General features: G+C 35.5%; 1 protein-coding gene across 1 annotated transcript in view; it reads left to right on the top strand.

Moving 5' to 3' along the window:
• LOC123548792 (poly [ADP-ribose] polymerase 2-like) overlaps window positions 1-14,136 on the top strand; it is a 38,538-nt gene extending 24,402 nt beyond the window's left edge. The window contains exons 10-18 of the mRNA XM_053546834.1: window positions 2,049-2,133; window positions 2,680-2,818; window positions 3,695-3,758; window positions 4,496-4,627; window positions 8,406-8,530; window positions 9,471-9,558; window positions 10,144-10,242; window positions 10,793-10,917; window positions 12,326-14,136. Coding sequence (XP_053402809.1) covers window positions 2,049-2,133; window positions 2,680-2,818; window positions 3,695-3,758; window positions 4,496-4,627; window positions 8,406-8,530; window positions 9,471-9,558; window positions 10,144-10,242; window positions 10,793-10,917; window positions 12,326-12,476 — 1,008 coding nt within the window. The 3' untranslated portion in view covers window positions 12,477-14,136. The remainder of the gene's footprint in view (window positions 1-2,048; window positions 2,134-2,679; window positions 2,819-3,694; window positions 3,759-4,495; window positions 4,628-8,405; window positions 8,531-9,470; window positions 9,559-10,143; window positions 10,243-10,792; window positions 10,918-12,325) is intronic.
• The last annotated feature ends 1,439 nt before the right edge of the window (window positions 14,137-15,575 follow it).

Below are 15,575 nucleotides of genomic sequence, written 5' to 3'. Positions count from 1 at the left end.
GAAAACCAACATAGTGGCTTTGCAACCAGCATGAATCCAGACCAGCCCGCGCATCCGCACAGTCTAGTTAGGATCCATGCTGTTCGCTAACGGTTTCTCTAATTGCAGTAGGCTTTGAAAGCAAACAGCATGGATCCTGACCAGACTGCGTGCATGCGCAGGCTGTTCTTGATCCATGCTGGTCGCAAATCACACCAAGTTTTAAGATAAATGACAAATTGACTTTTTAGCTCATCTGATTTTTTGAAAAAAAATGATGAGTTATTGTCATCACTTGAGCGGTTGTCGGCGTCGGCGTTGCCTGGTTAAGTTTTATGTTTAGGTCAGCTTTTCTCCTAAACTATCAAAGCTATTGCTTTGAAACTTGGAATACTTGTTCACCATCATAAGCTGACCCTGTGTAGCAAGAAACATAACTCCATCTTGCTTTTTGCAAGATTTATGGCCCCTTTTGTACTTAGAAAATATCAGATTTCTTGGTTAAGTTTTATGTTTAGGTCAACTTTTCTCCTAAACAATCAAAGCTATTGCTTTGAAACTTGGAATACTTGTTCACCATCATAAGCAGACCCAGTACATCAAGAAACATAACTCCATCTTGCTTTTTGCAAGAATTATTGCCCCTTTTGGACTTAGAAAATCAGTTTTCTTGGTTAAGTTTTATGTTTAGGTCAGCTTTTATCCTAAACTATCAAAGCTATTCGTTTAAAACTTGCAACACTTGTTCACCATCATAAGCTGACCCTGTACAGCAAGAAACATAACTCTATCCTGCTTTTTGCAAGAATGATGGCCCCTTTTGGACTTAGAAAATATCAGATTTCTTGGTTAAGTTTTATGTTTAGGTCAACTTTTTCTCTTAAACTATCAAAGCTATTGCTTTAAAACTTGCAACTCTTGTTCACCATCATAAGCTGACCCTGTACAGCAAGCAACATAACTCCATCCTACTTTTTGCAATAATTATTGCCCCTTTTGGACTTAGAAAAATCATTTTCTTGGTTGAATATTATGTTTAAGTCAACTTTTCTCATAAACTATCAAAGTTATTGCTTTAAAACTTGCAACAGTTTTTCACCATCATAAGTGGACACTGTACATCAAGAAACATAACTCTATCCTGCTTTTTGCAAGAGTGATGACCCTTTTTAGACTTAGAAAATCATGGGTAGGACAATATTTCTATTATACAAAAAAAATCAGATGAGCGTCAGCACCCGCAAGGCGGTGCTCTTGTTTGTTTTGCTTTTATTTCTTAGATTGTGGTGTCCCATTAAACAAAGAAGGCTGAAAACTACGTTATTTTTCAACAATTCATTTTTCTGACATCACAATTATTACGTCATGGCGTTAGAGGGCATAGCGGCGCACTGGAAAAGAAATCAACAGAAATCAGGCAAATATTTGATGGATATCGGCAAGGGCATACATGATAATCTTTGATAAGGTGTTAGAATCAAAATAATATATCTCAAACAGTGATTTGTGTGGGAATAAAATCCTTGTTGTTTAGATGGGTATTATTATATCACTTGGGCTACACCCTCGTAATATAATTCCTTCACATCTAAACACCAAACAATGATTTTATTCAACAACAAATCACTGTTTGGGATTATTTCATAATCATACATGTACAGGCAGAGAAACACCTCTCACTCAAGCATTTTGATGGCTCATCGACAAAGGCTAAATAGAGCAGTAAATGTAGTCCTTGGCTGTTCTTTATTTGAGCCCAGCCGTGAGAAAACCAACATAGTGTGTTTGCCACCAGCATGGATCCAGACCAGCTGCACATCCTCGCAGTCTGGTAGGGATCCATGCTGTTTGCTTTCAAAGCCTATTGCTATTAGAGAAACCGTTAGTGAACACCATGGATCCCGACCAGACACTGGATCCACGCTGGTCGCAAAGCCACTATGTTGGTTTTCTCATGGGGCAGGTCATATTTTCTGTGTTTGGATTGCTGAAAACTAGGGATAACTCAAGCATTTGCTCATATCCTTGCAACATCCAGTAATCTTTGTTTTACTGTATTTGAATTGTAGTCATTGGTTGAGCTTATCTGTGATGTGAAGTCAATGGAGGAGGCAGTTATGGAAATGCAGTATGATGCCAAAAAAGCACCTCTAGGTATATCTTTGATCCATTTTAACTTCTGACTTCTAGTTGAATAAGAAAATTTAATGTGTGGAGTACATAACAGGTATTCTTGTATTCTTAGTGAACCGTGTTTGAAAGGAAAAAATTCTAAAACGAACACATATATTTGCTGTATGTTACCTTTACCAAGTAGTTGAATCCAACTGTGAAACTAAGATGGGTGCTCTAAGGCAATCTGACATGAATGATAGTCCTTAGTTAACTTTTCAGAATTTATAAAAAAAATAAAACAAATCAGTAGGAAATAAAAAGTGAAAGTAATGATGTAACAAAGACTGACATTTATTATTGCTGTATAATTACTGTTCCAGTTAAATTGTTGTTGTTTTTTTTTTGTGCATGGTACATTAATTCATTTAGTTTTGTGGTGTTACAAATGTAGTACATTTACTATGTATAAATACTGTTGGTGGGTAATATGATTGAAATGAAGTGATTTCATTTTGGACCATCTTAAGTTTTCGGAATTTCCAAAGCCCTGTTCCAGAGTATACATGCGGTATGATATATATCCAGGTAAACTAACAAAAGACCAAATAAAGGCTGGATACTCGGCATTGAAGAAAATTGATGCATGCATAGAGAAGAAAGACTTTGGTTCAGCTTTAACACACGCATGTGATGAATTTTACACAAGAATACCTCACGATTTTGGGTAAGGAACAATAAATATTGTGAACTTCGTATAATTTTGTGTTAGGTATCCACTGTTTCAAATGACTGAAACATAAAAAGTATAAAACAGATCAGTTTGGGACCACAATAAATTGCTTGAATGAGTCCAGATGCTCTGACCATTAATGCTAGAGCGTGAAGTGTTCTCTCTCTCTATGTGTGTGTCTCTCTCTCTCGCTCTCTGGGAACTCTCAACTGTTGGTTTAAGTTTAGTTTATTAGTGAGTTCTGAAACCCACTTGGGATGAAGTATTCTTTAAGGTTGGTTGTTCTAACCTGTGGCCAACCTGTGCCTTGAAATAATGCCCAGATGGGCACCTAGTGACTTCCTCCTGCATTAAAAGCTGCAGAGTTGCCATATGACTTAAGTAATGTTGGTTTCACAAAATCCAACAAAACACACATCAAAGAATTGCAGTACTTACGCATGTGGTTGAACTATTTGGGTTTAATGTTACAGTATCATCTTTCAAATGGTAATTTTCTGTATCTTATAGTAGAGTAGAAGAGGACATACATGTAATTAACTCATGAATAGGCACCTTAACAGAATCACTGTCCATTTGCATACAGGCAGGATTGCTACTTCTTGTCGAAGTTATTGACCACTAGAGACGTTCATACGGAAGCACTGTTGTGCGCAACAGTATAAGAAGGAAGCAACTGCGAATAAAGCTCATTGAGATATTTGGCTAGTATGTCTGGTTCCAAATGCAAGATAGTTATTCAAATTCTTTATACAAAATGGCCTTAGCCATTTTTTAAATTTTTTTTCAAATCACTTGTTTTATAACTTCACCATAGAACATGCAAAAATAGGTGTCTGTTCTGTTGATGTGTAAAATTACTTTTTCCAGGATGAGACCGCCTACAAAGATAAATACCAAAGAAGAAGTTAAAAGAAAGATAGCTCTGATAGAGGTTGGTACTCAGTGATGTCTTGCTTCATTTTGAAGGAGCGCACCTCAAGATTTTTATTCACAACATGCCCCAAAATAAATGCACATAGGAATGTGTACATTTTGTAACAGAATGGGCGGCATTTTTAAAGGGTCCTAATTTCAAAACAAAGTTTAAGTGGGGTTGGTGCATTTATATTCGGGAATAAGGTATTTTGAAAGAAATAGTTATTGAAAGTTTATATAAAAGTAAAAAAAAATATGTTGTGATTTCAGTTATATAAGAAAACCTTTTTACACAACAAAGTCATTCAATAAAAGTATTATCTCAAGTTCTAATTTATTCTCAAATGAAAATAAAGTTCAACATACATGTACCTAATATTGACACTAAATAGTCGTAAGCCGAAATTGGGTTTTCCCAAAACTATCATGGATTTGTTATATAAAGTATTAAAGTTTAACCTTAAACACTTCAAATATTAATTTGAATGGACAAGCGAAACTGATACTAAAGACAGATATGTAAATGTCATTATGTATTGGATTTATAAAATAAGGTTGAAGTTGTGTTTGTGTGTGGTTTTAATATTTTGACATATTTCAATGCTACATAGCGCAATCTGTTTATAGAATGGTTTGTTTGCACCCACAGTGCATACACGAATCTTGGAAAAATCAGACGTAAACCAAAAAGAAAAAAAAAACAGAAAGCAAAAAGAGTGCAGACCATTGATACAATATATGCATGTATTACAGGCCCTTTCAGATATCGAGATTGCAATCAAGATGTTATCAGAAGGTGATTACTCAGAAAACCCGGTAGATCGACATTATCACTCATTGAAATGTGACATGGTAAAATTAGATCACAGTTCAGACGAGTTCAAGGTAAGTAACTTGTGTGCTCTACCGTCACAGTTTTGTACGAGGCCTGAAATTAAGATTTTATGCTTCATTGTTGAATATCTGGGAGTTATAAAGGGTTTGAACTATCCATTTGTCTTCATTCCATCTGTCAGACTTCCTTGTGTACTTCTACAGTTTCCATCTAATTTAAATGAAACTTTGTATAAATCATTAAGTGGGCATGTGCATTTTTTTAGCTCACCTGTCACAAAGTGACAAGGTGACAGGGGTTTTTTTTACGACTGGGGGAAGAGGCCCCAGCCTGTCATTGGGGGAAGAAAATAGCGCGCCACGAGCAGTTTTGGGGGATTTTTTCACTCAAGGGGGAATTTACAGTTATGCATAATAAACACTTTAAACTATGTTTTTATTACATATTCTTGCAACTTTTAGCAACTATACACACTGTCACTTAGCAATAGATGGACTTGCACTAATGTTCACTTATCATTGTAAGAAGGTGGGTGGGGAGAGTTGAAATGCTCAAATCATTGAATATTTAAAGGTCACATGCTTTTATTCACAAAAAAATGCTTTAAAATAAGAGTTGCTTTTGCAAGAGTCATCATATTATTATTAAATGCATACTTTTGTTGGCTTTTTATTTCAATTGTACTAGAAAATCTTGTAAGAAAGGATAAAAAAAGTCCGAAAATCACGATCGCGAAAACGTGTGACAAATATGAAAAAAAACGAAAGCAAACATTAAAAATTTTTGATAAAATTTCATCTTTTCACCAGAACTATTCCATACTTATAATATCTGATTACTTAAAACATTTATATTTTATTTTGCTCTAGCAAAATACCTCGGCAAAGATAATAAATTTGCGTAACGGCCGACCGGCTTATTTAATCGAATCAAGCACATAAAATAATTACTTTAAATTAACAACACATATTACACAATACAGCATAAGCTGTTACCGCTAATTAACAAGAGATACAAACACGATAATCTGACGCTGCATTGTTTATCAATCATCTATATTACATACTGATAACCACGTGTCAGTCGGCGCGTGGCGTGATTGACATCTGTCAGTAGCTAATTAACATACGACGCTCCGCCTACTGTCATACTTACGCTGGTGTCGACAAACAGTATGAAGTTCACTGGGATTTTGATTGACAAGGGGCAGAGCTTTCGAACTCGTTACGCATCAAAGAGTATTACCGCGAGACAAGCAGACGCCCACGGCATATTATGTGCGGGTCAGATACGAGTTTTTATCGATTTTCGCTGGTCAAAACCGGAACCTCGGGTCCACTGAACGCTCTTCTAACATTTTTCTACTATTTCTAAAGGTTTTCACACCCATTGAAAATTGTGAAAGACCGTCTGCAATTGTGAACGGGTCCGATATTCGGTCGGGAAAATCGCTGGGAGTAATCTCCATTGCTTTGTTTACGATTTTGGAGGGGGGAATTTCGGACGTAGGGGAATTTCGACTGCGGTAGGGGAAATCCTTGGCTGTGGGGGAAATCCTCGGCTGGGGGACGAGGCCGATATTCGGCCTCTGCTATAGAATAAAAAAAACCCCTGGGTGAGCTTTTGTGATCGCGCGGTGTCCGTCGTCCGTCCGTGCGTCCGTAAACTTTTGCTTGTGACCACTCTAGAGGTCACATTTTTCATGGGATCTTTATGAAAGTTAGTCAGAATGTTCATCTTGATGATATCTAGGTCAAGTTCGAAACTGGGTCACGTGCCATCAAAAACTAGGTCAGTAGGTCTAAAAATAGAAAAACCTTGTGACCTCTCTAGAGGCCATATATTTCACAAGATCTTCATGAAAATTGGTCAGAATGTTCACCTTGATGATATCTAGGTCAAGTTCAAAACTGGGTCATGTGGGGTCAAAAACTAGGTCAGTAGGTCTAAAAATAGAAAAACCTTGTGACCTCTCTAGAGGCCATATTTTTCATGAGATCTTCATGAATATTGGTCAGAATGTTTATCTTGATGATATCTAGGTCAAGTTCGAGACTGGGTCACGTAGGGTCAAAAACTAGGTCATTAGGTCTAAAAATAGAAAAACCTTGTGACCTCTCTAGAGGCCATATTTCTCAATGCATCTTCATGAAAATTGGTCAGAATGTTTACCTTGATGATATCTAGGTCAAGTTCGAAACTGGGTCACGTGGGGTTAAAAACTAGGTCAGTAGATCTAAAAATAGAAAAACCTTGTGACCTCTCTAGAGGCCATATTTTTCATGAGATCTTCATGAATATTGGTCAGAATGTTCATCTTGATGATATCTAAGTCAGATTCAAAACTGGGTCACGTTGGGTCAAAAACTAGGTCAGTAGGTCTAAAAATAGAAAAAACCTTGTGACCTCTCTAGAGGCCATATTTCTCCATGGATCTTCATGAAAATTGGTGAGAATGTTCAGCTTGATGATATCTAGGTCAGGTTCGTAACTGGGTCATTTTGAGGTCAAAAACTAGGTCAGTAGGTCGAAAAATAGAAAAACCTTGTGACCTCTCTAGCGGCCATATTTTTCACGAGATCTTCATGAAAATTGGTGAGAATGTTCACCTTGATGATATCTAGGTCAAGTTTAAAAGTGGGTCACGTGCCTTCAAAAACTAGGTCATTAGGTCAAATAATAGAAAAACCTTGTGACCTCTCTAGAGGCCATGTTTTTCAATGGATCTTCATGATAATTGGTCAGAATTTTTTATCTTGATGATATCTAGGTCACATGTGCTCAAAAACTAGGTCACTATGTCAAATAATAGAAATAACGATGTCATACTCAGTTGAACACTGGGTCATGTGGAGATAGGTGAGCAATTCAGGACCATCATGGTCCTCTTGTTTAGCTCACCAGAGCATAATGTGGGTATGGAGTCAAAAACCTGGTCAGTAGGCCAGATCAAGTCTGGTGAGCGATATAGGTCAACCATGGCCCTTTTGCTTAGACTTTCATGTCTGATTATTAATTTTTGAGTTAAGCTCCTTTTTGGACATAGCTGTATTACAACTGCATCTGCATCTGTACTTTGTGTATTTAACTCCTCCTACAGTTCTCATCCAACTTTAATGATACTTTGTATTCATCATCAGCATGCAGTGGACATGTTCATATTTTCAAGACTCACATGTCAGATTTATGCCCTTGTACTGGACTTGACCAGAGTACAGGTACTTCTGTTCATAGTGTACTCAACTCCTACAGTTTAATTGAAATAGAACTTGGTGTGCTCCGTTAACATGAAGTGGAAATACACATATTGTCAGAACTTTCAATCAAGGCATTCAAGTGGTTAGCACAAGTGGTTAAATATCCAAACCTCAGAATGATGAACTATGAAAGTTTAGATGATACAGTACAAAAGTCCTAATTTGTTCTTATTCTAACATGATACACATTGAAATAAATTGATCAAAAATATGCTGGACTTCATTTATCAGAGTAGTTGTGAACTGGATGTCATTGTTTATCACAGAATATACAGAGCTTGACCATTGTTTAACTGAGAATCAAATCAAGCCATGTTAGAATTTATATTTTATTCTATCAAGTATTTTCAGGGGACATTTGTCATATATTGTTGACATTATTCTTTTCATATAAAACATTAAAAACTCAGGAAGTAGAACTTTCAATTCCTCAAACTGAATATACCGATACTTTGGTTTTCCGAAAAAAACTTCTGGAGATAATTTTGAGTGGAACCTCTAATGGATGAAAAATTGATAGCTAAGATACACTAAGAAATTAAAGTCCTTGATTGTATTTGTCTTTAAACAGATGGTGGAAACATACCTACAGAATACTCATGCAAAGACTCATAACCAGTATAAAATGAAGATTATTGACATATTTGATGTGTCGAAACATGGGGAAAAGGAACGCTTTAATGATGTTGGAAACAGGTAACTCAATATCTTGTGCAAGATTTTGGAGACTTACAACAAAGGTCTCTAACCTTGGCTAGTGGCAAATAGATTTTGACTGAACAAAATTTCATTTCTGTGAAAGACTTTAATCCCCTGCCACCAGTGGTGAGGGGGTACAGGAGGTCTCCTTCCATCTTCAGTCCTTCCGTCCGTCCGTCCGTCAGTAACGTTTTGTATCTGCTCTGTTTCTTTTTACCCTTTGAAGGATTTTCATGAAACTTGGGTCAAATAATCACCTCATCAAGACAATGTGCAGAACTCATGAGTCAGCCATTTTGGCTCAAGGTCAAAGGTTTGAGCCTTCCATTTTGTGTCTGCTCCATATCTCCAAAACCCCTTGAAGGATTTTCATGAAACTTGGGTCAAATGATCACCTCATCAAGACTATGTGCAGAACTCATGAGTCAGCCATGTCTGCTCAAGGTCAAGGTCACAACTCAATGTCAAAGGTTTGAGCCTTCCATTTTGTGTCTACTCTGTATCTCCTAAATCCCTTGAAGGATTTTCAAATTCATTGATGACAAAAAAAGCTGGAAAGTTTTCATATGACATATAAATGTGTTTGTGTGATGTTAAACTAAACAAAAGAGAAAAATGCGTTGATTAATCATGTTTTCCATTAATCGTGTGTATATGGCACAAACTAGAAATATAATTGTGGTTTATGATGCAGTCGTCTGCTATAAGTTTTATTGTTTACAAATTCTGACATCACAAGGATGCCACATTACGAGATGTATCTGTTGTTATATATCCATTCTGTTGTATGGATTGCCATTCTTATTTGTTGATTTGAATGTCAAGTATTATTCAGTTATACAGAATTGAACGATATATTTTTAATCCTTTAAATACTCAAGTTTTTTCAGTTAATTATTTTGATTCAATTAGATGTTGTTTGGCATCGGGTCCACAGCAATCAGTTACAAATTTGGTTGGCAGGAATGATTCTAAGTCAGGGTTTAAGAATTGCCCCACCAGAGGCTCCTGTGACAGGTTACATGGTAAGTAAGGATGTTGTGTATTCTTTGAAAGTAGCCAGTAGCTCTTTTATAAGATATTTTAGTGTGAAATGGCATGAAATTGTAGTATAGCTGATGTATATTGCTTTTCAGATTTGTTTAGATGTTTATGCCTACCTTCCACATATGTTTACATTACCAAAAAAATGGGTGAAAGCTTTAATGTAGTCCTACCTATAATTAAAGCTTATTATATAATCACATAAAGTAAACTTAGTTCGCTCGAGATAGAAAGGGGTAAAGAAAAAAAAAGAACACGTTATTAACCAGTTAAGGACAATCCTTGGCATATAAGTCAAACTTGAATGCAACATAATGAAAATTTCATAAGGTAACTGACAGATATCAAAAAAAAGATGGGCAGATTGCTAGGTTATTTAGAGTTTTGAGTGATCTGAAAAATAGAGACGGTAACGAAAATGACTGGGGACAACGTGAATTGCTAGAGCTGGCCACTGAAATCTTGTTACGTTAACTAATTGGATTACAGGTAACATTGTTTGTTGATATGAGAGAGAAGTTTTTAATCAGGTGGTTGACTTGAATTATTTCTTCTTTTTTTTCCAGTTTGGGAAGGGTGTTTACTTTGCTGACATGTCCAGTAAAAGTGCCAACTATTGTTTTGCAACAAGAACAAAGAGTACTGGGCTGATGTTACTCTGTGATGTAAGTAAACAAATTGTATCATTCTGCTTTCAAAGACAAATGAAGCAATATGCTATGGTCTTCATGACGAAAGTTTTTTAAGTTGCATTAGGTGTTTTTCCCTACTTTTTTTTGGACGGGGTGGGGGCAGGGGGGCTCTGTAACCCTAATTTGGATGTGGATTCTTTTTATGTGAAGACAGATGGATTTACTCGGGTGTGTCATATGCCTGAAATCATATCCAGAGGAGCACCCTTCAGATCATTTCTCGTTGACCTCTTGTTAAGAAACCTCACTTGGGATGTAAAATTCTTTTATGTTGGGAAGCCATCCAGGGGCACCTTGGGTCTTCCTCCGCAGTCAAAAGCTGGAAAGTCGCTAAATGACCTATAATTATAACAGTGTGATCTTAGACACAAACAAAGAAGAGGAGCTGGAAAGCGGCGATATGACCTACACCATGCAGGTGTGAGAGCAAAAATTAGCATAAAACATGATTTATGTCAGAATAACTTTAGCATTTCATCATTTACGTAAAGATTAATGGATAACTTACTGACCGCTATTATAGGTTGCCCTGGGTAACACCAATGATCTTCTGGCTGCTGATTATAAAGCTGACAAACTTCCAGCAGGAAAACACAGTGTAAAAGGTGCTGGGAAAATTGCTCCAGATCCCACCCATGTGACGAAAACGTAAGTTCACAAACTAAACCTTCTAGTACAGTAATGTATATTCAGTATTATGCCCCCTTCTAAGAGAAGGGTGTATATTGTTTTGCTCTGTTCATAAACATGATCTATTTTGTATCCGCTCTGTTCATTAAACATGATCTATTTTGTATCCGCTCTTTTCATAAACATGATCTATTTGTATCACCTCTGGTCATAAAACATGATCTATTTTGTATCATCTCTGTTCATAAGCATGAGCTGGATTTGCATCACCTCTGGTCATAAAACATTATCTATTTTGTATCAGCTCTGTTCATAAACATTATCTATTTTGTATCATCTCTGTTCATAAGCATGAGCTGGATTTGTATCACCTCTGGTCATAAAACATGATCTATTTTGTATCACCTCTGGTCATAAAACATGATCTATTTTGTATCACCTCTGGTCATAAAACATGATCTATTTTGTATCATCTCTGTTCATAAGCATGAGCTGGATTTGCATCACCTCTGGTCATAAAACATTATCTATTTTGTATCCGCTCTGTTCATAAACATTATCTATTTTGTATCATCTCTGTTCATAAGCATGAGCTGGATTTGTATCACCTCTGGTCATAAAACATGATCTTGTACACCTCTGGTCATAAATTACATAATCTATTTTGTGATGCATTCATCATTCACTAAAATATGTCTATATTTGTATCACCTGTTCATAACATGATCTATGTGTGTTATCACCTCGTCAAAAAACAGTGTAAATCTAAATTGTAATCACCTCTGGCATAAACTATTGAACTAACTTTAGTCGTATGCATCATCTGTTCATAAACATGATCTATTTTGTATCACCTCTGTTCGTAAACATGATCTATTTTGTATCACCTCTGTTCATAAACATGATCTATTTTGTATCAGCTCTGGTCATAAACATGATCTATTTTGTATCACCTCTGGTCATAAAACATGATCTATTTTGTATCAGCTCTGGTCATAAACATGATCTATTTTGTATCACCTCTGTTCATAAACATGATCTATTTTGTATCAGCTCTGGTCATAAACATGATCTATTTTGTATCATCTCTGTTCATAAACATGATCTATTTTGTATCAGCTCTGGTCATAAACATGATCTATTTTGTATCATCTCTGTTCATAAACATGATCTATTTTGTATCAGCTCTGGTCATAAAAACATTATCTATTTTTATCACTCTGTCATAAACATATCTAATCTGTATAATGAATATTTTGTACAGCTCTGGTCATAACAACAATTATCTCTATTTTGTACACCGTCCTTGATATTAAACATTTTTTTGTATTTCTGTATCACTTTTCACAAACATGAGCAGATTTGTTCATAAAAAGGAGCCATTAATTTATCATGAAATTCTGTAGATGTTCTGTTTTCCTTACAGGCCTGATGGAGCAGTAGTGCCATGGGGAAAGGGAAAAGACTCTGGGGTTAACAATCCAAAAGGCTACACATTGAACTATAACGAGTTTATCGTTTACGATACAAAACAGATCAAAATGAAGTACCTTCTCAAGATCGATTTCAAGTTTTAAATGATGAAATGTGTTATTCCTGTGGTATATTGGAATACTGATGGAAGAAATAAATGGATGTTTGGGACCAAGTTGATGTAGAAATCCTGGTGTATGGGACTATGCACACTATGTTGAAAGTGTGGTTTTGTTTAGATTAACTGTAGTTGAGTTAATTACTAATTTGTGGAAATAGGTTAATGAGTTTTAGTGCTGTGTTTGTCAAAGGAGTAAATATACAAGTTACTATTTGCAGTGGACATAAAACAGGCATGGAGTCTCAAACTTTTTATTCTGACTCGGGAGTTTTTTAATATGTGAGGTTGTTATTTAACAAGTAATTTTAGTTGTTTCCGTTTACAAGTTTTTCATAGCTTTTAGCAGTATGTTGAGATGTACAAAACAATAGGAAAGAGCACAGATTTCGCAAGAAATGATACTGATTGATTACTTAGTCGGTCGGTGATGCTAATTGTTCATTGCTGTTAAGTATTAACTTTAATAGAGCAGTCAGGGATTGACTTATGTTTTGCAAGAATGCTGTCTCTATATATTATAGAAGGGATTTCATCTGAACCTTACATAATGCTCAATGAGGCAGTAAACGAGGGACACTAGGCAATAATTACAATTTTCTTGGCATTGCATTGATAAAAGTCAAACATTTACAAAACATGAAACCTCAATATTACTATAGATGCATAGAAAAGGTTGTCATTTTATCATTTGATTTTTCGATAGAAATGTGTTCTTGTCTCCTATTTTTCATTCACATTTGCGGTAGAAAATCTATTTTTGGCGTTAAACTAACAAATAACCTGTTAAAATTTTCTTATTTAAGATCTAAGCTTAAATATATTTGCTGTTTGATCATTCTTTCCAGTAACAAGGTACTTCGTTTATTTCTCTTTAAAAGTAAGAAAATACCAGTAAAATTATACATCATTTCAAAGAACTCTGAGGGTGGTAACAGGATTTTTTTAAATTTTCAAATATCTTGTTCAGTTTTGAGTTTAACTTCCATTGCAGATTTCAGCTGTTTTGGTGGATGAATTGTTATATATATTTTGGGATATCTTAAGTTAGCATAATTGGAGCATTTACATGTAAGAAGTTTGTAAACTTCTAAAAAATGGATTATCAAAACTTTCCATGGGCCAGAGTTTTGTACATGGGGAAATTAAGTGTAAAATTGGAATTTTCAAAAAAACAAAAACGTTTGTGTATTTCGAAAATCCAAAAATACATTACTACTACCATCAGAAAGCTTTAAAATTATGTGTAACTTGTTTTTGAATGTTGCATAATAAAAGTGTAGTTCATGAAAAACCATTTTTGACTTAAAGGATCATACAGTAGGGCAGTTGTAAGCTTGACAAAATGTTGAGTTGGAGTGCTTCTTCATACTTCAGTGAAATAACTGGTACCATGTTGTTGTTGTTATTTTTTCAGTTTTCAATCAATTTTGCAAGATTGGTCACACTTTTTAAGTTTAAAGTAACATATTAACAGCTGTCTGGAAACTTAAGATTTGATCAAATATGTTATAAATTGAAGAGATCTCTTAAGTGTAAATAAGCTCTCAGTACCTTCACTTGGTGTTTGTTGGACCATTGTTACTAAATGTGTTTAAGAATCATGTTGCCATTTCTGTCCTATTAAAGAACATTTTGAAACTTTTCATTTTTGTTTCTTGACCCTGAATCAAGTGTTTGTGTGTAACAACCTCAACGAGTATTAACTGATAATGCATTTAGGTTGCAACACTTCGGATCCCTTAAATATTTCCAACCTTTTATTTTATTCATAGAACAAAGCTTATTGATAATTCCAGCACAAACCTAAACCAACAGAAAAATCAACTGACGATGTTAATGCTCCAAAATATTCTTATCTCTGCACACACAAAAATCCTGAGTATTTATAGTCTAGATGTAGTTGCTGGTGCTGACAAAATGTGATTGTTGTAGCTCAAAGGGCAATAATATCGAACCCATTATTTGTTGACACACCATCTGAATGACTAAACTTTTCAGCTAATAAAAACAAGTTTCATTTCAATATATTGACCCAAACTAAAGTTATTTAATTGAAACGGTCATCCACAAAAAGTCTTTACCAGGTAGAGATAGGTCAAAATACACCTAAAAATTTGAAGTTTCATCCATGTTTTGCCACAGAAAAGTGTTTGTTTTCGATTTGGCCAATAAGAAAAAAAGTTACAAAATAAGCTATTTACAGAAACAATGGAGGGAAGTAATTCTAAAAAAAAAAAAATATGTCCACAAAAGAAGTCCGCAAAATATCCTTACCAGGTACAGATATGTCAAAATACGCCTAAAATTGAGGTACCATACATGTTATACAAGAGAAAAGTGGTCTCGGTTTTTCCTACGGCCAATAATAAAAAAAGTTACAAAATAAGCTATTATATTAGCAACAAAGGGAAGTAATTCTAAAAAAATTCAAATCCACAAAGAAGGGGATCTGGCAAGTAAAAAAAGATTGATCAATACATGTCAAAGTTATGGCCTAAGATGTGATATGATCTTTGTCGCCTAAGTGTGACATTGACCTTTGAGATGGGGGCCTTGGGTTTGTACATGATACTTTGTCTCGTGGCAAACATGTCAAATAAAAATAAGATTGTTCAATGCATGACAAACTTATGGCATCGACAAGCTCTAAAATGACCGTTGACCCCTAAGTGTGACATTGTCCTTTGATTGCTTCAAACTTCCCAAAGTTATGACCTGGACAAGCTCTAAAATGACCTTTGACCCTTTAGTGTGACCTTGACGTTTGAGATAGGAACCTGGAGTTTGCGCATGACACTGTCTCATTGAGGTAGACATTCATGCCAAATATATACAAGACTACTACATTCATGTCAAAGTTATGGCCCGGACAAGATCTGAAATGACCTTTTACCTCCAAGTATGACCTTGACCTTTGAGATAGGAACCTGGGTTTGAGCATGATTCTCCGTCTCATTGAGGTAAACATTCATGCCAAATATGAACAAGATTGCCCCATGCATGTCAAAGTTATCATCCGAACGCACACACTAACACTAATTCACATAGACCGAACAGCCATTTTGGACGACGATGCCTTCGC

This window comes from Mercenaria mercenaria, chromosome 6, assembly GCF_021730395.1.
Source record: "Mercenaria mercenaria strain notata chromosome 6, MADL_Memer_1, whole genome shotgun sequence".
NCBI classification, from domain to species: Eukaryota; Metazoa; Mollusca; class Bivalvia; order Venerida; family Veneridae; genus Mercenaria; species Mercenaria mercenaria.
This window is presented reverse-complemented; position numbering and strand designations above follow the sequence as displayed.